At 47.2% G+C, this 26378-nt stretch overlaps 1 protein-coding gene across 1 annotated transcript in view; it reads right to left on the minus strand.

The window, feature by feature from the left end:
* Positions 1-216: 216 nt before the first annotated feature.
* NOX5 (NADPH oxidase 5) overlaps positions 217-26378 on the minus strand; it is a 42476-nt gene continuing 16314 nt past the window's right edge. Inside the window, exons 6-16 of the mRNA XM_070403948.1 lie at positions 25033-25186; positions 24631-24809; positions 23155-23337; positions 21496-21628; positions 18028-18170; positions 13427-13471; positions 12988-13112; positions 12632-12716; positions 11337-11436; positions 1375-1541; positions 217-348 (exon numbers count right to left, since the gene is read on the minus strand). Of these exons, the coding sequence (XP_070260049.1) occupies positions 217-348; positions 1375-1541; positions 11337-11436; positions 12632-12716; positions 12988-13112; positions 13427-13471; positions 18028-18170; positions 21496-21628; positions 23155-23337; positions 24631-24809; positions 25033-25186 (1446 nt within the window). The remainder of the gene's footprint in view (positions 349-1374; positions 1542-11336; positions 11437-12631; positions 12717-12987; positions 13113-13426; positions 13472-18027; positions 18171-21495; positions 21629-23154; positions 23338-24630; positions 24810-25032; positions 25187-26378) is intronic.

Here is a 26378-nt window from a genome sequence, read left to right on the forward strand (position 1 = left end):
AAGGATTGTGATCATTAGGCAGGTCCAGGAAGGACCCCTGTTGTACTTTGGAGGAGCAGTTGCCCTGGAAACCTCCCATCCCACCCCCTCATGAAGGAAGTCCACCTGCCCGTGGGGCCTCCCGCTCGGCGTGTGGCTGTCGGAGGCTGGCCCCTGAGGGGCACTGTGCGAGGCGACCCACTGGCTGGTGGGGTGGGCGGAGCTCGGAGAGGAGGGCTAGAAGTTCTCTTGGAAGAATCTGAAGCTGAACTGCTCACAGTGGACCCTGAGCACCTTGGCCAGGGCTGGGGAGCCGCAGAAGAAGACCTGCACCTTGCCCTTCTTCTCAGCGGCCACTTTCTGGAACACCTGGAGTCCACGGGGTTGGGGAAGAACAGAGGGAGGAGAGGTGACACACCCGCCTGAAGCTGGCAATGCCATGGGTTGGCAGTGGCAGCCATGCCATCTGTCTGTCCCCAAGAGGAATGCCCAGACTCAGCTGCTTGTCTTCAGAGCAGAGCATGTAACATGCAGCCATTCCTTTAGGAGCCATTGCCTGACCCCCACCCCAGGGAGGGGATGGGCCAGAGAAAAGTAAGACCCGGGCCCTCGCCTAAGGAGCTGCGTGTGAGGGGGAGACGCACACCCCACTACCTGCCATGTTGGAGACAGTGACGGAGCCCTGAGCGGCATGCTGACCCCACCTGCCCTGAACCTCGTGTTGTCCTCCAGCCGGCCACGCGCCTCCACTGGAATGTCTTTCCTGAAGTCGGGCTTCTCCCCCCAGTGGGGACCGCTTTCCACCCCAGATGCTGCTTAAGCATTGCCTTTGCTGAAAGTCCTCTTTGGTGCCCAAGCACCACAGGCAGCCGTCCCCCCTCAGCTCTCACTCCCTGGGCCTGGAGCATCGGCAGCAGTTGGAAAAGCCGTACTTTCTGGGTCAGTTTGTGAAACCCTAGCCCCCGGGTGGCAAGCACTCAGGGAAGAAAAATAAAACCAACCTGAGAAGTAAACTAGGAAGGCTGCACACTATCTTATGTCCCTGGGCCTCATTTCCCCGCTCTGTACCAGGAAGGGATAAGACAAGGATGCCGTCCACTGGGGCCTCTGGCTCTGGTTCACAGGGGGGTCAGAGCTGGGGGAGACCTTGGAAGTCATACGGGCTAACTTCCTCTCTAAACAGATGGGGAAACTGAGGCTAGTCATGGGATAAAGTGAGCGAGTGACGGATCCAGAAGTAGGTCCCCTGCCTCCGGACCCAGCCCTGCGATCCTGGCTGGACTCCGGATGCCAGCCTCACGCTTTGCCCCTGGCTGCGGGGCCCTAATCTACCCGGCCGCCGCTCAGGCTCTCAGCTGCACGGTCCCTGGGGCTGTGACTCCAGCCAGGCTTTACCTTGCTCCAGTCAGGCCGCCCCGGCTGGGTGCGCGTCTGGAGGCCCGTGATGGAGTCCTTCTTCTCCTTCTTGGCCACGAGGTCGAGAGCCATCTGCAGGCCGATGGCCTTCATGTCGTTCTTGCCCAGCGCCGAGGTCATGTACATGTGCAGCTCTAGGAAGCGGCCTACGTGGTGGGAGGAGAGGGTGGCACTGAAGGGCCAGCGGCTGTGATGGGCACCGGATGTCAGCCACCTCGCCCTGGGGCTTGGAGGGACACCAAGAGGGCTTGGAACTCACCTGCAGCCACCGTGTTCACCCAGGACCCCCCTCCCCGCCGTGACCAGTGCTGTAGACAGGAAGGAGCCCACTGCTTGAGCTGGGCCTGCTCTGCGCTCCGCATACATGAGTTGGTTCATATCCAGTGTCTAATGTGAGCCTCACCACCACCCAGGGGTTCTGTTTCTAGAGGGAAATTAATCCCAGGGCATGGTGGCAGTCCTTGGGCTCCGAAGCGTGTGCCCTTCCATTCCACGTGGCGGCTGCTCAGGCAGGTGGGGGACACCAGCCATGTGCACATGAAATGGTAACTGAGACCAAAGGGCCGAGGGTTGAGTGAGAGGATGATGGCAAAGGCTACTGCTACGCAGGGAAGGGCTGGCGTAGAGCTGCTCCCTGGGAGGTGCGGATTGGGTGAGGTCTTGGAAGAGGGGCAAGACTCAAAGAAGAGATGAAAGGAAGGCATCCCGAGAAGGGGAACTAGCCTGCGCCCAGGGCAAGAGGCTGGAATGAACTTGGTGATGGTGGGACATCAGGTGACTGCCTGGCCGGAGCGGAGGATCCTTGAACAGGAGCAGCAGGAGGGGGGACTGGACACTCTGAGGCTAGCACGCTAAAGGTCAGAGTGCCCAGCTAGGAAAGGGGGCCGGTGGAGGGCACCGAGCAGAGCATGGCAGGATGGAAACAGCGTTTCAGAAAGCGGAGTCAGAGGCCAAAGGGAAAGGCCACAGGCTGACATCAGGGAGGCCATTAGGTCTGAGCAGCCTCAGTTAGATGCCTGCAATGGGACAGGTTAGCTGAGGTGCTGACCCTTCTCGGCCCTCAGGACAGCGGGAGCTCAGGTGGGCAGCTCTGTGTTCGGGCTCCTTCCTCCGTTTCCCAGACACGGCATACAAATGGTACCGTTTTCCACGGTGCCACGATGGCCCGTGCACCCGTGCACAGTCAGCAGTGGCAGGGCCTGCTCCAGGCTGTTGGATCCATGGGCTGATGATCACGCATCCTTCTCCTCCCCCCAGTCTAAAGGATTGTGCCGTTCTCAACTCGCTCTCGATGGTTTCATCTGGCACCATTAGCCCAGTTTCCCTTTGGCTTAAGGTCTTGGCCACTGTTAAAATGCAGATGGCCTTAGAAGGGACACCACTTTTTATGTCACATATCGGTGAACCTGAGTAGTGCTGGGTGGTGAGGGAGGGCGATATACTACAAAGGATGCCCATCTGGGAGAGCCCTGACCCTCTTCGCTCTCCTACAGTCACCACACCCCAGAGAGGGATAGGAGAAGAGAGGAGGAGACCCCGTGTGGGAGGGAGGAGAAAGATCAGGCCTGACATAGTTTCTCCCTCCTCAAAACAGCTGAGTTTGAGACAGTCATCCCATTTCTGGGACACTCTCCTAAGGAAATCATCCAAAGGAAGGAGAAAACCCCCCACTATGTGCACATTTATATTACTTGCAGCTTTACTTATGGTGGTGGAGAACTAGGAATAAACAAAATGTCCAGTAGTGAAAGCTTGGTTAAACAATTGTGGCAAGTCACTAACTATATCATTCATTAATAGCCAGTAAATACGACTACTGCGATTGCTAAATTTATTGCATAGTTTTACTACTTCCACTACTATTAAATTTATCGAGCAGCTACCATCACTACTACCATTACTACTATATTTACTGAGCGGTTATTAAGCTCCACTCACTGTTGTAAGTGCTGCACATATGATATCTCACTTAATCCTCACAACAATCCATTGGTATCCATATTTTTCAGATGAGGACATTGAAGCAAAGCAGTTAAATAATGTGCCCAAGCTTCTATAGCTACTATGGGATAGAGATACAAACCAAACAGAATGATTGAAGCTTAAGCTATAGAAATTGAAAAATGATAAATTACAAATTCTTTAACTCAAACCTTAATATAAAATTAAAATCAGAGACTGTAATTTGAGGGAATAAAGGTGTTGACTCAAGTGGCCTTGAGAACGGAAAGCACTGGGTGAGCTGGTGCCCTTTGTTTACATGGATCAGGAAGAAGCAAACAGTAAATATTTATGTACCAGTAACTAGAAATTTAAATTAAATCTAAACTTTTCCCCTTGCTTACTAACATCATAAAAATCCAGTTTCTAATGAATTGATATGCACAAAAGCGTTCAAAACAACGTTGATGCTATGTAAATATTTGCTATAATTGTTATTTACAAGAAAGGGCAAGGAGCTTTATTGCGACCTTCTGAGGTTTAATAGTTATCTTCCAAAGACTGGTGACGTGGCTTGAAGGCTTTAGAAGTTTGCTACAGTAAGCTACATCTGTTTGAATGTTTCCTGCAGAAAACAATGTTTGATTACTTGAACTTATAAACCATGTTTATTATTGAAATTTGAATTTACTCATGGCATCCTTGTGATAGTTAAGCAGCCAAATAAGATCTAATTCCAATGAACTCAACCAGTATTTTTTTTAAAAAAAAACATAATTCTCTTGAAGTTAGAAACAGATCTAAAGATATTCCTCCTTGTATAAGTTATTTCACAAGTAAAACATAATGAAACAAACATGATGAAGCTGCCCAGCCAGCGTGGCTCAGTGGTTGAGCATCGACCTACAAACCAGGAGAAGGTCATGGTTTGATTCCTAGTCAGAGCACATGCCCGAGTTGTGGGCTCAATCCCCAGTGTGGAGCGTGCAGGAAGCAGCCGATCAATGATTCTCTCTCATCATTGATGTTTCCCTCTCTCTCTCTCTCTCTCACTCTCTCTCTCTCTCTCTCTCTCTCCCTTCCTCTCAGAAATCAATAAAAATATATTTTAAAAAATAATAATGAAGCTAACAGATTAACTTTAGGACACGGGTCAAAACATCAGTATCCCACAAAGGTGTCCCGTGAAGGCTATGATATAACCCAGAGAAGCATGTCATCGTACACACAAAGCACTGGCTTAGCGAATAATGCAGAATGTACATGGGGGGGTGGGGGGGAGGGGTGTGGCACTGCAGGGCGGGAGGAGGACATGTTTGATGAAAGTATAAAAGAAGGGCCCAAACAGTAAAAGAACTCATATATGCTAAGGTGTTTAATCTTTATCTTAGGCCACTCTTAAAATGTTTTTATTGCCACCGCATCAGGAAAAATACTGAGCATTCAACCCCAATACATATATGTGCTTATTCACATGTTCATTTCAACTAACTGGTTATGTACATTAAAAATGTATGTTGGAGAAAAAGAACCATATTTACTTCCTCACCTTAAGCAACTAGAAAAATGGACAAAATACATAAAACAATGGTCAACAGGTAGTGCAAGACTGTAATTGCCAAGAGAGGGAAGCAAATGAAGTGAGCCTTGCAATTGTCCCAGCCTGGAGCTGGTCTCACTGAGCGAGGGGACAGAAATCGGGGTTCAAGGAGGCCAAGACAACTAGAATATGCTGGCACAATACTGGGAAAAGGGAACCATACAGAGAGAGGGAAGGAAAACAAGAAAGAGGAAGGGAGGAAGGGAGGGAGTCGGGGAGGAGGGAGGAGGACGCTAGCTCTGGAAATCTGCATAAAGGTTCCCCCAAGCCTTTGGCAAAGCATTAATCTGCACATGTCTGAAAGAAACTTCCTGGAAAACACTAGGCTGAACAGTACCTGGAGCTCAAAAAGAGCTGGGAATAATTTGTGCTTCCACCAGAAAGAGTAGGCAGATCTGGTAATACACAGGCCAGTGGGTAGAGTCCTCACTGTAATCTCTTAGTACTGGAGCTACATTAGTCCCGTAATAAAGTCTGCCCTGGACTCGCCATACCAGAAGTTGAAGCAAGTCCTGAAAGGATTCAAATTATCTCAAATAATGCAGCTGTGCACAAGAATAAAGTTAAAGAAATGCCACAAAATCCAGAACACAACAACATGCAATTCACAATGCCCAGCAGCCAGTAAAAAGTTAATGGGCAGAGTAATCCCACTCCTAGGAATATATCCCAAGAAATCAGAAACACCAATCAGAAAGGACATATGCACCTCTATGTTCATAGCAGCACAATTCACCATAGCTAAGATTTGGAAATAGCCTAAGTGCCCACCAGCAGGTGAGTGGATTAAAAAGCTGTGGTACATCTACACCAGGGGTCCTCAAACTACGGCCCGCGGGCCACATGCAAATACAAATATTGTATTTGTTCCCATTTTGTTTTTTTACTTCAAAATAAGATATGTGCAGTGTGCATAGGAATTTGTTCATAGTTTTTTTTTTTTAAAAACTATAGTCCAGCCCTCCAACGGTCTGAGGGACAGTGAACTGGCCCCCTGTTTAAAAAGTTTGAGGACCCCTGATCTACACAATGGAATACTACGCTGCTGTAAAAAAGAAAGAACTCTTACCATTCACAACAGCATGGATGGACCTGGAGAGCATTATGCTAAGTGAAATAAACCAGTCGGAGAAAGATAAATATCACATGATCTCACTCATTTGTGGAATACAATGAACAACATAAACTGATGAACAAAAATAGATCCAGAGACCAGGAAGCATTGAACAGACTGTCAAACTTCAGAGGGAAGGCAGGGGAGGGGGAGTAAGAGATTAAGAGATCAACCAAAGGACTTGTATACTTGCATACATGCATAACCAATGGACACAGACACTAGCGGGGTGAGGGTATGTGCTGGGGGGTGGAGTGGGGGTGGCCGGGGAGAGGTCAATGGGGGAAAAAGGAGACATATGTAATACTATATGTAATACTTTAAACAATAAAGAATAAAAGAAAAAGTTAATGGGCAGGCTAGGCCTGTGGGCTTGTATGGCTGTAGGGGGCGGGCACCTGGGGGAGCCAAAAAGCCTCCAGCACCTGGTATTCCCAGGCAGTCGCCCATTCCAAGATCAGCTGAGGTCAGGCATGTTCAGGGTGGTATGGCCATAGACACTGAGAGGAACCTCCAGGAGCCATAAGAGCCTGTGCCCTGCCTCCAGGCCCCTCAGCCCCTGGCTGCCACTCTGAGCTGGTGCTCTCCCCCTCCCTGGGACCAGATCTCTCCCTGGGCCTTTCACCTGCTCCTTGGTCTATCTTCTGAGCTTCCAAAGGGTGCAGGAGGGCACCTCCTTTGGGATTGGGATTCCTTGGGTAGCGTGGAAGGGGGTGCCCTTCCCAAATGGGTAGGATGGAGCCCCCTAAGGATCACGGAAAGGGGGTGGGGGTAGGGTCGGCACTGGCCTTCTGTCTGGGGGAGGGGTTAAATAAAAAGAAAAAAAAAGTTATCCAGCATGAAAAGAAGCAGGAGAACACGATTCATAACTAGGAGAAAATTAGTAATTAGAAACAGACCCAGAAATAGTAGATATGATGGACTTAGACAAACATATTACACAAATTTATAAATGTGCTAGAGAATATCAAATCAAAACAAAGCAGGCAGGATGAGGAGAGAAATGAAAGACATAAAAGAGACCCAAATGGACCTTCTAGAGAAGAAAAATATAATGACAGAATGAAAAATACTATGGGTAGGATTAACAGCTATTTTAGGCCCTTTGGCTTTTCAAATAAATTTTAGAATCAGCTTCTCAATAACTTTTTTTTTAAAAAAACCTGCTCAAATTTTGATTAGGATGGGAATGACAGATAAGGTACTGCAGAAGGAAAGATCAGCGATCTTGAAGAGACGGCAATAGAAACTACCCAAAATGCAGCACAGGTTGAGAGAAAGGGGGAAAAAACAAGAACAGAGTCTCAGTGACCTGAGGAATATCACACTGTCTAACATCTGCGTAATTGAAGTGACAGGAGGGAAAGAGGAGAGAGAAAAACATGTAAAGAAAGAGTGGCTGAAGTTTATCCAAATTTGATGGGAACTACAAGTTCATATATCCAAGAAGTTTAATGAACTCCAAGTACAAGAAATACAAAGAAAACCACTTGCCAGAAATGTTTTGTAGTTTTCAGTGCACAGAGCTTGCCCATATTTTGCTATATTTATCCTTAAGTGTTTCATGTTTAAAAATTTTTTCAATTACAAATTATTTGTTGTTAGTAAATAATAATACAATTGATTTTTGCATATTGACTTTACATCCTGACCTTGTTGAACTCGCTATGAGACTGATCTAAATGAGATAAAATCACAAAACTTTTAAAAGGCAACATAAGAGAAAAAACTCATGACTTTGGTAAAGTAAAGATATTAGATAGGAAACAAAAAGCATGAATAATAAAAGAAAAAATTGATAATTTGAATATCATCAAAATTTAAAAATTTGTGCTTCAAAAGATAATTTAACAAAATGAAAACACAAGCCACAGACTGGGGGAATGTATCTGTACAAAGCACACCTGATAGTAGACCTGTTTCCAGAATATGTATATTACTCTTACAACTTAATAAAGAAGAAGACAAACATCTGGATTTAAAAAGTGGACTAAATATTTGAAACTTTACAAAGATGTGTAAACAACAAATAAGAACATGAAAAAATGTTCAATATCATTAATCATTAAAGAAATGCAAATTAAGAGCACATTAAAATATCCCCATACACCCACTAGAACAGCTAAAATTAAAAAGACACCAATATCAAATCTTGGTGAAGTTGTGGAGCAACTGGAACTCTCATCCATTGCTGATGGTAATGCAAAATGATACAGCTACTTTGGAAAACAATTTGGCAGTTTCTTAATAAATTTAAACTTATCACATACCCAGCAATCCCACTTTTAAATATTTACCCCAAAGAGATAAAAACACATGTTCACACAAGGACTTGTATGCATGTATGTATAGTAGTTTTATTCAAAATAGCTAAAAAAGTTAAAAGCAACTCTAACATCCATCAACAAGTGAATGGAAAAACAGACTGTGATATATCATAAAATAGAAAACTATTCAGTGCTAAAAGGAATTTACTTATTGATACATGCAACAACATGGATAAATCTCAAAGATATCATGTTAAGTGAAAGAAGTAACATAGAAAAGACTATGGATTATACTATTCCTTTTATGAAATTCTAGAAACTATAGTGATAGAAAGCAGATCAGTGGTTGCCAAGGATTACAATTTGAGGGGAGGGTGTTAATGCAAAATGTGATGAGGGAACTTTTGGGGAGATAATAGAAATGTTCCCCATTTTGATTGTGCTGATGGTTACACAACTGTACACATTTGTCAAAATGTCATTGTATTCGTTGTGAGTTTTATTGTCTGTAAATTATCCCTAAACAACTTTTTTTTAAAAAGGTATGAATAAGAACCATCTGAGAAGTATGTTAAAATCAAAATCTCAATGTCATTTTTTTTTTGGTCAGTCTTCACCAGATGATATTTTTCCATTGCTTTTTAGAGAAAGTGGAAGGGAGAAGGAGAGACAGAGAAATAAAAACATTGATTGGTAGCCTCCCACACAGGCCCCAACCAGGGTGGGGGAATCGAACCTGCAACTGAGGTACAGGTACATGCCCTTGACTGGAATTGAAACCTGGACCCTTCAGTTTGCAGGCCAATGCTCTATCCACTGAGCCAAGACATCTAGGGCCCAATGTCATTTTTTAAAGAAATAGAACAAAAAAATTATCAGATTTGTATGATCCTGAGCCAAAGCAACCCTGAGAAAAAAGAATGAAGCCAGAGTTATCACACTACCTGATTTCAAATTTATACAGAGTAACGATAATCAAAACAGCATGGTATTGGCAGAAAAACAGACACACAGACCAATGGAAAAGAATTGCGAGCCCATAAATAAAACCACATGTATTTGGGCAAATAATTTTTGACAAAGGAGCCAAACACACATAATGGAGAAAAGAAAGTCTCTTCAATAAATGGTGCTAGGAAAATTGGAAAGCCACCTGCAAAAGAATGAAACTAGACTACAGTTTGTCCATATACAAATTTAATTCAAAATGGATTGAAGACCTAATTATGAGATCTGAAACAATAAATTACAAAGAAGAAAAAGTAGGTACTAAACTCATGGATCTTGGTCTTAGAGAAGATTTTATGAATTTGACCCCAAAGGTCAAGGGAAGTAAAGGCAAAATTAAATGAATGGGACTATATCAAACTAAAAAGCTTCTGCACAGCAAAAGAAACTACCAATAAAACAAAAAGGTATCAATCAAATGGAAGATGATATTTGCAAACAACAGCTCCGACAACGGGTTAATATTCAAACTATGTAAAGAACTCATACATCTCAATACCAAACAATCCAATTAAAAAAAATGGGCAGAGGACCTGAACAGACACTTCTCCCAAGAAGACATTCAAATGGCCAACAGATACATGAAAAGATGCTCAACTTCATTAGCTCTTAGGGAAATGCAAATCAAAACTACAATGAGATACCAGCTCATACCTGTTAGGATGGCTATTATCAACAAGACAAGAAATAACAAGTGTTACAGAGGTTGTGGAGAAAAGGGAACCCCCGTTCACTGCTGGTGGGAATGTAAACTGGCCACAACCACTATGGAAAACAGTATGGTGCTTCTTCAAAAAACTTACAAATAGAGTTACCCTATGACCCAGCCAATCTTCTGGGTATCTCCTGGAAAAACTTGAAAACATTTATTTGAAAAGTTACATGCACCTCTATGTTCGTTGCAGCACTATTCACGGTGGCCAATACATGGAACAACCAAAATGTCCTTCGATAGATGATTAGATAAAGGAGATGTGGTTCATATCGACTATGGAATACTACTCAGCCATAAGATGAAATACTGCCATTTGTGACAACATGGATGGACTGAGAATATCATGCTAAGTGAAATAAGTCAGAAAAAGCTAAGAACCATGATTTCACTCATATGTAGGACATAAAACTGAAATGCATAGACAAAAGACAATAGTATGGCCATTACCAAAGGGAAGGTGGTGGGGGGTAGTAAAGTGTAAAGGAGGCCAAATATATGGTGACGGAAGATGATTTGACTTTGAGTGGTGGGCACACAATGCCATCTACAGATCATGTGTCATAGAAATGCACACTTGAAACCTATATAATCTTATTAACCAATGTCACCCCTATACGTTTAATAAAAATCTATAATAATAAAAGTGTATTATGCTAATTAGACCAGACGTCTTTCATTCCAGACAAAGTTGCTGTGGGGGTGGGCGGTGGGGGGCTGAGGCAGAGGTAGCAGAGGCCCCTGGCCACAGCGGTGGTGGGCAGGGGCTGGGGCCAAGGCTCTTGCACGAATTTCGTGCATTGGGCCTCTAGTAAATAAATAAAGGACTAGCAATCTGTGGAAATAAAATAAATTTTTAAAAAAGGTATGAATAAGAATCACCTGAGAAGTATGTTAAAATGTTTGTTCTTGGGCCTCCACCCAGAGACTTTGCTTTGAAAGTTCTCAGGTGAGGCCTTGAAATCTAAATTTTCAACAAGTATTCACTTTGAATGAAAAGAAATATCATGAAAAAGAGAAATTAGAAAAAAGAAGAGCATACATTTTTATAAAATGTGAATAAGAAAAAATACCAGAAGGAAATCTTTTAAAATGCCTGGAATAGACAAGATAGCTGGATGGATTATGAATGATTTTTTTTTCTCCTCTATGTTTTGTTTCACAAAATGTTATATTTACGTGGAAAATAAAAGCAATCCTCTCTCCCCCACATTTTTTATAGAAATAGAATAATCTAAACACCTTCTCACAAAGACCCGGCCCCACTCCCACCCCCCTCAGGCCCTGCCCCTCTCCTACCCTCTTGAGGCTCCTCGGCCTGGTCCATCTCCAGTTTGGTCAGCAGGCTCACAAACCACTCGAAAGACCGCTGGTCTCGGTTGATCCAGATGAAGTCCACCTAGAGAGAGGGCCCTTCGGTTCTGAGGTGGGGCCTACCAAGTTCACAGCTCATGTCTGCTCCCCAAGGCCTGTATGACGACCCTGGCATGATTGGGGTACACATTATCATCCCCATTTAAGGAGGGGGAAGCTGAGGCTCACAGAGGTGAGGAGCCTTGACCAGGCCACAGAGCAGCATGGGGCCAAAACCCAGGTTCCTGACTGTTGGGTCAGGATTTTCTATAATAATCTATTGTTAAAGCAAGCAATGTACTGAGATTGTAAGCATAGGACAGCCAGAAAAACATTACTTATTTATTTATTTTTTAAAATCCTCACCCAAGGATATGTTTTTATTGATTTTTAGAGGGAGGGGAAGGAACAGAGGGAGAGAGAAACATCAGTCTGTTGCCTCCTGTAACACACACACCATGACTGGGATCGAACCTGCAACTTAGGTATGTGCCCTGACTGAGAATTCCACCTTTTGGTGTATGGGATAATGTTCCAACCAACTGAGCTACACCAGCTAGGGCCACAGTACTTATTTTTTAAGAAATTCTTAAAAAGAGTAACTAATGTAATAATCTGAACAACAAAGATTTAATTTAATAAAAAAAAAAAAGAAAAAAAAAAAAGAAATTCTTGCCTGGCCAGCATGGTTCAGTGGTTGAGCATTGACCTATGAACCAGGAGGTCACAGTTTGATTCTAGGTCATGGCACATGTCCAGGTTTTGGGCTTAATCTTCAGAAGGGGGCATGCAGGAGGCAGCCGGTCAATAAGTCTCTCTCATCATTGATGTTTCTATCTCCCTCTCTCTCTCCCTTCTTCTGAAATCAATAAAAATATATATTTTTAAAAGGAAATTCTTTGAAGTGGCCTAGTCAAAATAATAAATTTTGAAAAGGCAAATGTTTTCATTTTTAAAACCACCACAGGTGATGGCTAGTAAGCATCATGGCTATAACTGGATCCAGGCAGCCTGACTTTCAAGCTCCTTAGTCTTTAATGAGATGCTGTCTTCAGAACATCTCTCAGGGGTGAAGAGGGGTGATGGAAGGGGGGAGGCCTGGACACTTAGGAGGCACCAGGAAATGCAGGGCACTGGGGGAAGAGTAGGGGCCAGCAGATCCCAGCAGGAGGGCCTGGCTCCTGTTCCAGATGGTCTCCCAGGGAGAGGGGTCCAGGCCTGCTGCGGAGGGCCATGCTCACCTTGTGGAGCTTCATGTCTTCATCCTGGATGCCCTCCATCCAGCAGTGCTGGCAGTTGGGGCAAATGTGCTTTCTCTTCTGGTACCTTAGGGGAGGCAGGAGCAGGGGTTTTGAATTTTTGATGAGTAGGAGACTTTAGAACCTCAGAGTACAGTGCAGGGAACAGGGAAGGAGGATGGGGTGACAAAACTCACCCTATGAGAAAGGAGAGGGATGAGACCCCGAAAAAAGAGTCTGTATGAACAGGGGAGGGAAGAAAGAAAAGGGGAAAGGGAGATACTGAAAGGAGAGAAGGGAGGGGGGAGGGGAAGAGAAGAGGGGAGGGCTCTCTCAGAACTCTGCTGCAGGCCACCCACCTGTACATGATGCTCTGCAGGATGGAAGCAAAGGGCGTGATGCCAATGCCCGCCCCGATGAGCACGGCATGCTCAGAGGCAAAGATCCTGCGGGTGGGGGTTCCATAAGGGCCATCGATGTAGCACTGTGCACCAGAGAGGTTGAAGGAAAGAGGGTGGAGAGTGGTGAGTGGGGGTGCAGGGAGAGCTGGACCCCAAGGCTTTAGGACTCCCTTTCTACACAGGCAGTTGTCTCCTGGCCTGGAACCAGGTCTAAGCTCTGTGCTCTGAGTTCACTTCTGGGAGAGCCCTAGAATCTCAGAATGCAGAGCTGATGGGAGCAGGACTCCCCCAGCATCCCTGCGTGCCCCTGGGCCTGGAGGGCTTGGTTCCATCCTCTGGACACCTCCAGCCCATGGGGAATGGAGAGGCTGGGGCAGGGGATCCCGGAGCCACTCACCTTGATGTTACAGAGTTGGTGGTTCTCAGGGGGCATCTCAGAGACCTGCGAGGAGTACAGCAGTGAGCTGTGGGCCTCTGGGAGTGGGCATGGCAGGCATTTCTCAGAGGCTTCTGAGCACTTGCCAGCCTGAGTAACTTCACTAAAGGGGCATTGCCGTTTCTGCCCCCACCATTCCAGGGAGCATGGTGCCCTTCTGGGAGAGAACATCAGGGGTGTTCTGGAAAATTCACTCACTCTTCAGCAACAGCAACAAAACTCCTGCATGTTAGGTTTGCTGATTTCTGGTGTGAATAGCGCTGTGATGGCTCCCACCAAGGTTTGCATTTAATAACTGGCTCTCAGATTCCTGGGAACTTAACCATCAGCTCTTGCAGGCCATTACCACTCAGCTTCAGGGTGTGGCCAGACACATGTTCGACTCTGTCTCCAGCCCCTCCCGAGAACTGTCACGTCTCTAGACAATTCCCTGCCCTTGAACGTTCCTTCCCAAACACCCTTTCCCATGGCCCAGCTGGCCAATTCCTGTGCATCCTTCAGTGTCCAGCTGCTGTGAAGTGGTCGCTCCTCCTTGAAGCTCTGCCCAGCTGACCCAGGCAGAAAGCCAGTGGCTGGCCGACCAGAGCCCCCTGGGACAGGGAGCAGGCCTGCCTGCCTCCTCGGGGCCTGAGCAACAGCCGGCAGACAGACTGGATTTGTTGAGGTCAAATTCTGGAGGTGAAGGAAGCAGACCCCCCAGCAGGCTACAGGGTCCTGTGCTAACTCCCTCTCTGGCACCAGAAGGCAGAGTTAGGAGGGGCCTTCACTGTCATCCAGGCCATCCCCTCATTTCACAGAACGGAAGCTGCGTCTGAGAGCGCACCAGTGACCTGCCCGGCCCCCCCGCCCCCCGCCCCCCCCCCCAGCCGGGGCAGAGCCCGGTGTCCTGGGGCCTGGCCAGTGTTCTTCACATGGCAACTTTGTCTGAGGAGACAGAATGCTGCGTTCCCGACGTGTTGGATGTGAAGTGCTTCTGGTGACTTTGGGAGATACACTGTGAGAGACCTAGACCTTTCTATGTGTTTTAATCCTTCTGATTGCAAAGAGAAAGCCCTACATTATAATTTCTATGTCTTCAGCATTTACTAATCCCTCCTCTTTTTTTTTTCTTTTAACAAAATGAGGAAGAGAGAGTGAGTGAGAGAGAGAGAGAGAGAGAGAGAGAGAGAATGAGCAGAGCAGTGGAGTGCAGCTTCAGGCTCCGAGCCTTGGCAGGCAGAAACATCTGTTAAGAGTCTAATAACATTGGTTTTCATTGTTTTTACTCGTAGAGCTACTGTCTGTTTCTGGCATAGGATATCAGTTTCCCACTAACAGTGGCCATCAGGAGAGTCCTTTTTAAATACAAGTAAGTTAAAGTAATGTTGGGATACAAAGGGAACTGTGAGGTAGGAAATATTATGGTGGGAAGTGAATATGGCAAAAGTGATGAGGGTGGGATGCAGGTGACTGTGCAGAAACACCGTGAAATGTGAGGCCTTCCTGCAGGTGGCTGCCCTAAGGCCCTCTCTTCCAAGTTCCAAGGACCCACCACCCTGGGGAGACAAACCACTGGCTCCCCAGCCTCCAGCCCGGCTTCCTCAGCCCTACCACTTACCAGAACCCGGTTGCTGGCCGAGGCCCCGCACCGCGCCTGAGTCCCGGCCTGTGTCCCTGTGTGCACCGGGCCTTCGCCCCCCTGCCACGGAGCTCCCTCGCGTTTGTAGGATATCAGCTCCACACTGACGTCCTTGTTGGACACCACTGCTCCCTGTGCCACGGCCTTGGAATAAACGGGCTGGGATTGCAAATCCTTCTTGGTTTCAAACTGGGAATTGTTTTATTATTTAAATCACAAAAGTAATACATTAGTTTTAAAGATTCAGATATTACAGAATGTTAACGAATAATGTGAAAAGGTACTTGAATCAGGTAATATGACGTCTTTAAACATTTTCTCTATGTCCTTCTAGACTTCCTATCTCTCCACCACCCCCCTCTCTCTCACATACACACACACACACACACACACACACACAGAGTCTCTCTCTCTCTCTCTCTCTCTCTCTCTCTCTCTCTCTCTTACATAAATGGAACATACTGCTTTGTAATCTGGCTTTTCCACTTTATTATATCTTAACTAGGTTTCCATACTTTCCAGTGCATATCTTTTTTTAGGGACCTATATTCCATTATAACGGTGATCGGTAACTTAATTTTGCTACTTTCCTATTGTGGAATTTTGATTATGCTTATTTCCTCATTATTGTTAACAACTACCATGTACAAAATAGCACCTTTTCCATCTCTATCCTTTACTCCAGCGATTTTCAACCTGTGTGCCGCAAGAATTTTTAAAATATGCAATACCTGAGTAGTTAGTTAGGGGCACAGACCTCTTTTCTCTTAGATTGCAGAATGAAAAAATGACAATAGCCAACACAACAATAGCAGTCAGGTGTGAATGCCCTGTCTTGAACCATAAATATATAGATTATAGCCTAGCTGGTTTGTGAACTGAATGGTCCCGGGTTCAATTCCAGTCAAGAGCACATGCCTGGGTTACAGGCTTGATCCCTAGTGTGGGGCATGCAGGAGGCAGCAGATCAATGATTCACTCTCATCATTGATGTTTCTATCTCTTTCCCTCTTGCTTCCTCTCTGAATCAATAAAAATATATTTTACAACAAATATATAGATCATACAAAAGTGTTGCATTTTATTAGTCATGTTGAATGATAAGGTTGCATCTGATTGGTTAATTCTTGGTACCAGAAATTCTTATATACAAGTATAAACACCTGATTTTTTAAAAAGTTACTTTGGAGCAATGAGGGTAGGTACTTACTATTATTATTATTATTATTATTATTATTATTATTATTTGTAAACCAATCAAAACTATACCTATTTTTGTCATATCAGCAAAAAATATAATACATTTTTTGTGTGCCACAGCATTTTAGTAATTAGCTTATGTGTGACATGATATGAAAAAGGTTGAAAATTGCTACTTTATCTTGATTTGTTTTCATAGCATTTATTATCACTTGACACTGTATCTATTTTATTTGTTTATTGGCTGTCTCTTCAGAACATAAGCAGTGAATGTATCTGCCTTGCTCACTGATCTGTCTCCAGCATCTAGTACAGTACTTAGGAAATAGTAGGTGCTATGCTCAATAAATGTTTGCTAAATGAATGAATGAACAAGGTGGTTAAGGTATTCTTGTGCGCCTGTCCAACTAGCTTTTTAGGATAAATCCCTAAAAATGGAATTGCTGGGCCAGTGGGTATAGATATTTAAAATGCTGACACTTACGGCCAGACTGCCGCCAGAAAGATTGTGCCGATGTATTTTTTGGCAGAGGTGTGTCAGGTCCCAGAGGAAACACAGCTTTTAACAATTCCCGGTGTGCCATAACTAACCTAGCTTCAAAAGGCAGCTTCCTCCTTCAGGAAGTTTCCCCTGGTTAACAGTAGACAATGCTCTCTCATTTCTACCTGCCCCTCCATTTCCCAAAGCGTTGCTCTTGGCACCATTCCAGGAGGGCTCTCTGGTCTGACCGGGCAGGACTCCCCCTGGTTTCCCCCTGGACTTCAAATCCTTCCAGGGTCAGGCAGGGCAGGGCCAGGCCTGGGGGCTTCTCTTCTTTTGACCTTCCGCAGGGTTTGCAGCCTGGCGGTACAGCCCACTAAGTGCTCAGGCGCCCTCCGTCTCCTTCATCTATTCTTCCTCAGGTGCTGCTCTGATCTCTATGTATTCCTACCAAACCCCACCGAGCCTGCATGCACCCCAGGCACTGGCAACTCGGAAGGCTTGTGGATTTCATCCAGGTTCAAAAAACAATGCTGCCAAACCGGTTTGGCTCAGTGGATGGAGCGTGGGCCTGCAGACTGAAGGGTCCCAGGTCCGATTCCGGTCAAGGGCATGTACCTTGATTGCGGACACATCCCCAGTGGGAGGTGTGCAGGAGGCAGCTGGTAGATGTCTGATGTTTCTCTCTCATCAATGTTTCTAACTCTCTATCCCTCTCCCTTCCTCTCTGTAAAAAATCAATAAAATACATTAAAAAAAAAAAAAACCAAAACAACGCTGATGCTAATGTGGGTGGTGTTGATGGTGATGATGAATGGTCCATCTGGACCATGCTGCCCAGGTCACTCAATATTTTACAGGCATTCATCCCACTGGCCCTTTAAAAGAACCATGTGAGAAAGGGAAGTCAATTCGTAAATGAACAACCTAGGACTCAGCAAGGTTAAAGGATGAGCCCATGGCCATACAGTTAGCAAGTGCTGGAGCAGAGACGTAGAGGTGAGTTTTTCTGATCTCAGTTTTCCCTCTCTTTTCTTTGTCCCCCACCTTTTAATGGAGGGCACAGACTGGGGAGGGCTGGGGGGATCAAGATTTGAGAAGGCTCTTAGACCACACAATGCGGAGCTGCCTTGGTCCTCACACTGCCCCTCAGCCAGTGTGCACGCTGCTGCTCAACCACTGGTGCCACCAACTGGGCAGAAGGCAACTTGGTCCCCATGGGTTTGCCTCCATGGTGGACCCTTCCTTCCCCATAGCACCTACCTGGGGCCTCCTCTGGCTCCTTCTCATTCTCAAACTCCTCGACAGTCTCTTGGAGTCACAGTCCACTGGGTCTGATGCCTTGAAGGACTCATAGAGCCTGTTTGTCCACTGGCCTTCTGAGCGGATGTGTAGCCAGATGGTGTCTGAACAAGAGATGGGGTGAGAGGATCAATGCTGGAATCCAGCGAGGAGTTGGCCCGGCTCACCTGAGAAATTGGGGCTGGGTGTCCGCTGCTCAAGTCCTGGGTTGAATGTCCTTCCTCAGATCTAAACTAGAGCCACAACCATAGGACATGGAGATCTGATCTCCCCCTTGCAAATTTTCTCAATGAAGTCAATCTAAGCCTACACAGTAAAGGCTCCGTCTCCTCTGCCAAGGCAGGGTCAGAGCTGCCCTGAGCACACCAGGAGCTCCCTGGGGTGGAGTCCCTGCCTCCTCCATCAGGCCAGGGTCTCACTAAGGTGGGGACCATCTCCCTCCCACATTCAGCCAGGTGCCTGTCAATGGCTCTGCACACAGTAGGTGTTTAACTGGTGGAGGGACCAATGACTTTAATTGCACCTTGTGCCTGGGATGTAGCAGGTGCTTTCTAAGGTTCTCTGTTGAGTGGATGACTGGCAGAAAGGTAGTGTGGGGTGGCCACCCTTCTGCTGAGGGGGACCAGAGAGAATCCACAGCATTAGACTGAGGAGGCCCCTAAGAGACCTCCTTTTTCTATTCTTTTAACCCAGGGACTGTTTGGGCAGCTCTGTGAAGGCAATGGATAGACTCCTCACAGTAAGGTTCTTAAATACATAAAGTAACATACGTAGGCATTGCAAATGAAACCAGTTATGATGAGAAAGTTATCAAAATTTTTTTAAAAAACCAAATGTGTGATTTAGGAATGTATGCGCTTCTTTGTTAACACATGAAATAACTCCCTCTGGGGAGTTGCATGGCCACTGAAATCTGATGTAATGATGAGGTATCAGCCACAATTGCCGTGTGATATAAAGGAATCTATGGCTTTTATTTAGAAAAAGTCACAGGTATTGTTAACACTATTGTGGGTTATCTGAATTCCTAAATGAAGAAAAGGCTAAATTTCAATTAGAGGTTAGTGAAAATAAAGATGCCACTTCCCACCCCCCACCCCTTCCAAGGTCACAAATAAACTGGTTCAACCCTGTATTTACAGAGGCCCAGAGCGGCATGTTCTCACAGCTTTGTGAGGAGTGACCTGAAAAGTCAGGACTGGAGCTCAGGTCCTCAGACACCTCCTCCCATGCTCCTCTCTCAGGCTTCCTCCCCCTTCAGGCTATAAGTGGGCGTGTGTGCGTGTGTGCGTGTGTGTGTGTGTGCGTGTGTGTGTGTGTGTGGGGGGGTGGCTATGCCTCTCTACACAAATGCATCCTGAAGTGCCTCACACCGTGACTCACACGTAGGAGGCCCCCCTAAATGTCAGCTGCATTAAAACAGCCACAGCTGCCAACCTGAGTCCCACTCCTGATTTCTATAAACAGCTTCGTAAACAAAGCCAGAGTATTTTCCAGCTCCCATGAGGACTCAGCTCACTGCAGGAGACTCACGGCCCACGAGAGAGGTGGATTCCACGCTGAGACCCTGAAGAAGCCCCTTTAAGAACTGGTCAAATAAATGACCCATCCACTTAATAAACATAGTCATTATAACCAGAGTAGTAGCGATAAGCTGGAATACTATGCAGCCACGAAAAGAAAAAGTTCTTTTTGAAAAAACTGGCATGCAGAGATTTTCATGACACACGACTCACTGAGGAAAAGTTGGCTGCAAAACCGTGGGAACAGTGTGATCCCACACATGCAAAGGTGTCCCTGCATCTGACTATCCATGTAGATGTACCAGCTGGAAGGCTGTTCACCAAAAGATTGACAATAGTTTTCTTTGAATGGAATTATTTGAGGGATTTTAATTTTTTAACTATGATATTTTATTTCTATTTACTGATTTTAGAGAGAGAGAGAGGAAGGGGGAAAGAGAGAAGAAAGGGGGAAGGGAGAGGGAGAAACATTGACTCATTCCATTTACTTTTATGCATTCATTGGTTGCTTCTTGTATGCGCCTTAACCAGAGGCTCTGACCCACAACCTTGGTGTATTGGGATGACATTCTAACCAACTGAGCTACCCACCCAGGGCCTTTAATTTTCTTCTGTACAGATTTCTATATTGTCTGAATTTTCTGAAAGCATATATCTTCTTTAAAAAACAGAAAAGGGAAGAAAAATAGAAAGAAAATAACCCACCCTCTCCAACCTTCATCCCTGTCTTCACCCCATTCTACATCCAGGCCACCAATCAAGTCATTCAGGGCGGGGTTGCTGAGCAGCCTCATGTGGGGGAACCCTGGCCTTGCATCTGTACCCTGAGCTCTGGGGCTGGGTCCTGTGGGCTCTGGTGAGGAGGCATCCTACGTGAAGCTAAATCTTTTCACAGGGGTGAGTCAGAGAACCTCTTTGCCCCTCATGAAGCCAAGCAAGCATCTCAGTGTAACAGACCACACAAGGCCTGTGCTGTCAGAAGCACCACTTGAGGTGGGAAGGCCAATCTCTGGCCTAGCAGGAGCGCAGAAGTCTGGATGCTGGCTCCAACAACAGCCCGGGACCAGAAGGAAGGCACATGCATGGGGGAGGCGGGGAGGGAGGGGCCCGAGAACAGCTGTGTGAAGGAAGGGCCAGCTGAACGGTCCTATGGGTGCTGGGGACCCGCAGAGAAATGGAGTAGTGCAGGGTGGGGCAAAGGGTGGGAGGGAGTCTGCTGCCTGGGGGTCCACCGGCTCATACCCACAGGGAATGGGGAAGCCTGGCTTCTTGGCACAGCCCCCTGGTACTCCTTCCTGTGAGCTGGCTGCTCCTCTGCTGAAGACCTTCGTGGGCTCTCAACTGCTGGGCCATCCAGCTTCCAACTCTGCATTCAAAGGCCTCCTTGGTCCCACCCGGCTCTAATTGGCTTTGCCAGCCACACTGTCTGTCTTTCATCCCTCTCTGACCCTCTCTCCTGTCCCCTATTCTCTGTGTGTGTCTCTCCCTTCTTTCCTCCCTACCCCACCCTGACCCTTAGCTCTAACAACATCAGATGTTCCATGTTTCTAGGTTTTCATGCTTTTGCCTATGCTTCTCCCCTCTGCCTCCTCCCCCATCTCCTTCCCTGTCTACTAAACTCCTACTAACCTTTCAAAGCTCAGCTGAAATGCCACAGGCCTGCGAAGCCTTGACTACTTATCCCGTCATGTCAGGCCCACCCCTGTGAGCTTCGCAGTAGCTGGGACAGCTCTGGCCAGGCCATTCACCGTGTCTACCCATCTGCCTCCTTGTTTCAGAGGGAGCTTTTGGAGATGGACTTTGCACGCCTGGTTTTGTTCACCTCCGTGTGTGGCTGGTTTCCAGGCTGCGCTCGGTGCACAGTGGAACTCAGTAAACATCTGAACAATGGGAGGACTTGGCGTACCTTTCTGCTCCGGAGCACTGCTGATGGTGAAGGGGTGCCACTCGTAGCGCGCGATGGTGGGGATGTTCAGATACAAGTAGTCGCCAGGCCTGTAGTTGAAAAGAGGGGGCCTCTTGATGAGGAGATGAGTCACCTGGGGAAAGAAGATCCGCATCATTCCTCTGCCATAAATCAGAACTATGGCAGGTGCCCTCTTTATTCTGTATGTTAGATGGGCACATGTCACATGTGGTTCTTGAGGTGTCCTGAGGCCTTTCTGTGCCTATGAGTGGGGACCACCCCTGCAGCACATCTGCTAACCAGAGCTGGGCAACTACCAGAGAAGGGAGGAGTCAGGCTGTGTCTGAAGTGGGGTTCATGGCTTGATTCTACTTCTTATGGTGTAAATGCTGCTTTTTAGTGGCCCCCTCCTCTGTGAAGCCCTCCCTGACTGTTCTAGCCTCTTTCTTGGAACTCCTGTAGCACTTGGCCAGCATTCCAACCTCTGGGATAATAACATCATCCTGGATAATAGCGTCAGTTTACTGAGCACTTTCCTGTGTGCCAGAGCTCTAAGGAGCACTTTAAGTGTTCTCTCTAGTCCTCACAGTAACTTGTCGTACTTTCTCCAAGTTCTGGATGGAAAGCTGAGGTACAAAGAGGTTAAGTAGCTTGCTCAAGGCCATCATCCAGGAAACCATGGCATTTGAATCCCATAATTACTGTCTGATGCCAGAACCAGGACATAAACCACAGCCTCATTATTTAGCTTCCATGTCCTCACACTCAAGTTGTCCAGAGCCCTGCCCACCCTAAACTGCCTACCCTTTCTCCGTAAATGGCCCGAGTCACTCAGACACCTGGCAGATGTCCTAGCCTCCTTTCTCTCTCTACCCTGAAATGCATCTTGTTGCCTTTTGAGTCCTTCTGTGATATTCCCCCTCCTCATCCCACAGTCACTGCCCCAGTTCAGGGTCAAGGCCCGATGAGCTCTTATCTGCATTTGTGCAACAAGTTCCCAAATGGTCCCCTACAAGCCACCTTCCACAGAGCAACTAAAAAATTCAGCTGGAACATATATCAGCTTAATACCACACTCTCTTCCCCACCCTGCTCAGGGGTTCCCTGGGGCCTGCAGAGGGAGGCTAAATTCACCACTAGGCCCTGCCCACCCCTTCAGCAATGCCCTTTCATGTGTTGTCAATCCAACAAACTCCTGCTCATCTCTCAAAGCCCTGATATGGCATCTCCTCCCTCATTCTGAAGGCCTCTCTGGCCTCTCAAAGACAGAGTTTGAGTCCTCCTGGAACTGTACTTCTCTTACCAACACAGCCCTGCACTATAATGAAAGGACCAATCCTCTACTAGCCTCGGGAGCCGTGGAGAGCATGACAGTGCCTGAGCCTTTTCTGTGTCTGTCACCTAGCACAGGGCCTCCACCTCATAGCCATTCACTACATGGTAACTGAGCATGTTCTTTGCAGACCTGGCTTTTAGTGGTAGCCTGTCATTCCCCTTCCTATAGTGTCACTCCTGAAGGGCTGGACTGGGTCTTGCACGTTGCTTGTCTCCTCCACTGGGCTGGGGCTCCCTTTCTCCTTGGGGACCGAACAGGATATCCAGCTGCTGTGCCCTACCACCATCTGCATCTCCCCTTGGCCCCTCAGGCTCTCTTTGCACCTTGGAGGGGAGCAGATTGACTTCCACGATGCTCAGGGCTGCCATGCGGGACATCGCCAGCCCAACGGCCTTCTCCAGGAAGAACAAGATGCCGGGGACCAGCAGCCACTTCCAGAAGTTGGGCCCATGCAGGATGAGCAGGAGCCACATGGGAAGGTAGGACAGGTGGGTCCAGTAGAACACCTGTGGGGGTGGGGGACATAAGTCGCTAGAGTTCAAGGCAAGGCCAGGGCTCAGGGCCATCCTCAAAGCCAGGATGGTGCCCAGAGTCTTGGCCATACAAATCCTCTCCTGGGGACTGGGCTGGGTAAGAGGCTGGGAAGCTTCCTCGCTCCTTTGTTCTGGGGACTTGGCCCACGGAGCCTGTAAGGGAAGTTTCCTGGTGCCAGCAGGCAAACATCTGAAACATTCTCCTGGGGGTGTTCTGGGCAGCGTGGAGCACCCCCAAAGGCCTCGTAGCACTAATGTCCCATCACACTGACCCTTTCTCCGGGGAAAGAAAGGCAAGACAACAATGGTTTTCTGGGAATGGGAAAGAAAAGGGCCGAGGACTGAGCTTTAATACGCGCTCTGCTACTCTCTTGGGACCTCAGCTTAGTAAATTACATTTCTGAGCTTTCGATTCCTCATTGTTAAATGAGGATGCTGATTCCTACTTCAAAGGGCTGGTGCCGGCCCAGAGTAGGTGCTCTGTGTATGTCTATTTCTGATGTGACCAGGTCAGTCCAGGGACAGCCAGCGTCTCCAAACTAAATCCTCTGTGACCTCCTTTGTCTTGAGGAGGTTAAAGAGAGGGAAGCAAAGATAAAACTAACATTTTTGGAGCACTTCTGTCCCAGGTAGGTAGTTACTGGCTTCACATACATTTTCTTGTTTAATTACTAAAATAACATCAAAAGTAGAAGATTATAGCTTTATTTTACAGATGAGGAAGCTGAGTGACCTGTAAATAGAGGGGTGGGGATTAGAACCCTGAGGGCCAGTGTTCCTTCACCTCCCTATGCCATCTTGAGCCCAGTTTAATCAAACTAGGGGATGAGCCAGAGAAAAGGCAGAATCTCTAGAGCAGTGGTTCTCAACCTTGGCTGCACATTAGAATCACCTGGGAATCTTTTTAAAATCCTGATTTCTGGGCCTCATCCTCCGGAAATTCTATTTCTTTGTTACTAATGTTGTGGCCCCACCCCATCACAAAGAAACAGAATTTCCGGAGGATGAGGCCCAGAAATCAGGATTTTAAAAAGATTCCCAGGTGATTCTAATGTGCAGCCAAGGTTGAGAACCACTGTTCTAGAGCAAAACACTTGCACTTGGCAGACATTAACAACAGCCCAATGGCAGAACCCAAATCACATGCACATAATATGCATCTTAGCCTGGGACCTTCATGGGCTCTGGGAGTACGTTAGAGGGGGCACGGCATGAAGTGAGATGGGAGCCCAGCCTGGGAGAAGGAAAGGGGCAAGGGCTGGGCACCTCAAAGTGGCCGCTCCTGCGGATGCAGGAGCTGGAGCAGGCGAACATGAGGAGCAGCAGCAAGAGGAGAGCCACGCCGGTCGGGGAGGCCAAACCATGGACCCAGCCAATGCCAGGCCTCGTGGTGAGCAGCAGTTCCCAAAACTGGAAGGGGCTGGACTCAGACTGGGCCTGGAGCACTGGAGACAAGCACAAGAAAAGCTCTTCCCACTCCACCTTCCTTTGTGGTCCCCATCTCTCCCCACCAGATCCCCATGAGGGCGGGGACTTTTGTCCAGAGTGCTGGCTTATCGGGGGCACCACTTCTCCACTCATCAGGCAGGCAGGACACACAGGGACTGGATAACTGAGTGGTTGTGAAAGGCTCAGGTCCCACCATCCCCCCAGCCCCAGGCCACTCACCAAAATTCACAACGTGGGCCACAGTGTGCACAAGGGAGAGCCCGACCACCACATAGCCCATAAGCTGGTGAAACTGTATGTTCCGGTCCAGGGGCAGGACCTGAGCCAGCCACGTGGCCCGCAGCCACGTGAGGCAGCGCCTAAGCATCAGCACCTGCAGGACAAAGGGGCCGAGATCCCCGTCTGACTCTCGCTCTGCCCTGTCCTCCTTCCCCAGCAGCGGTCTCCCTGCCTCCCTTGATCTAGCTGTGCTTCCTGATGGGCCCCATCACCACCCCCGCTCCCAAGCCTTCGCTGCTCTCCTGGGTCCACAGCTGGGGTCTCCGAGGTAGGGTCTCTGGGATGGGGGTGGGAAGAGAAAATGTTATAGAATGCCTGCTGGTATTGCTTCTACCTAAACACATGAGAAGCACTGACATTTAATACCTGCATTGACACGATGCCCTCTTTATCCTGTATGTTAGATGGGCACATGTCACATGTGATTCTTGAGGTGTCTTGGGAAAGACCTGGCTTTCCGAGGGGCACCTGACGAGGGCTTCCTCACTTGCTCATTTGCTTTCAATGCAATCACCGCACACAGATATGTGGACTTGCAGATTGCATTGTCCGGTTGTAACGTAAATTAACCACGCCTCACAGAAGTGGCAAGTAGCTTAAAAAGATTCACAGCAAAGAAAGTGAAGATTGAAAACAGTGTTGATAATGCAATAGCAAGTTACTAAGAAAATGAGCCATGTGTCTCCCGCTCCTGGAATGAACTCTTTGTAGGCAGTTATGAGGTTAAAAATACAAGCCACTCTTAAGAAGCTGATATGATCAAGAAGAGTGTTTGAACTAGAGATGTACATTCCTGACCATTAAAAACGACCCTTGCCTTACAGCTATATTGTGGTATAAGTCGATTGGCTAATGATAATAGGGCATGCATATAATTATAAGTAAATACACATGTATTGGGCTGTTGGAAGGGTCTTCTGTTTTGTTTTAATGGTAGGAGTAGGCAAAAATGCTTGGTGACCGAATTCCCTGGCCCAGCGGGTTCTTTACATCGACTCCTTAGCCTGGTATGCAAGGCCTCTTGAAGGGTTCTCTCTGGGGGAGCCCTGCCCAGGAGCCAGCCCCACCTCCTCCAGATCCACTATAGTTTTGTTGCGCCCATCCAATGGAAAGTGCTTAGCACCCTGATGGGTACCTAATAAAGGGCACAAAAATGCCAGCTATGTTATTTATGTGCTGTGTGACTATGGACAAGTCACTGCCCCTCTCTGGGCTTCAGTCTCCACCACTGAGTAATGACCCTGATTTCAAAGGTGCCATCCTGCCCTGGCACTCTACGTCCACCG

Source organism: Myotis yumanensis, unplaced genomic scaffold (assembly GCF_028538775.1).
Source record: "Myotis yumanensis isolate MYYU_CA2020_CCGP unplaced genomic scaffold, mMyoYum1.0.hap1 SCAF_1, whole genome shotgun sequence".
NCBI lineage: Eukaryota > Metazoa > Chordata > Mammalia > Chiroptera > Vespertilionidae > Myotis > Myotis yumanensis.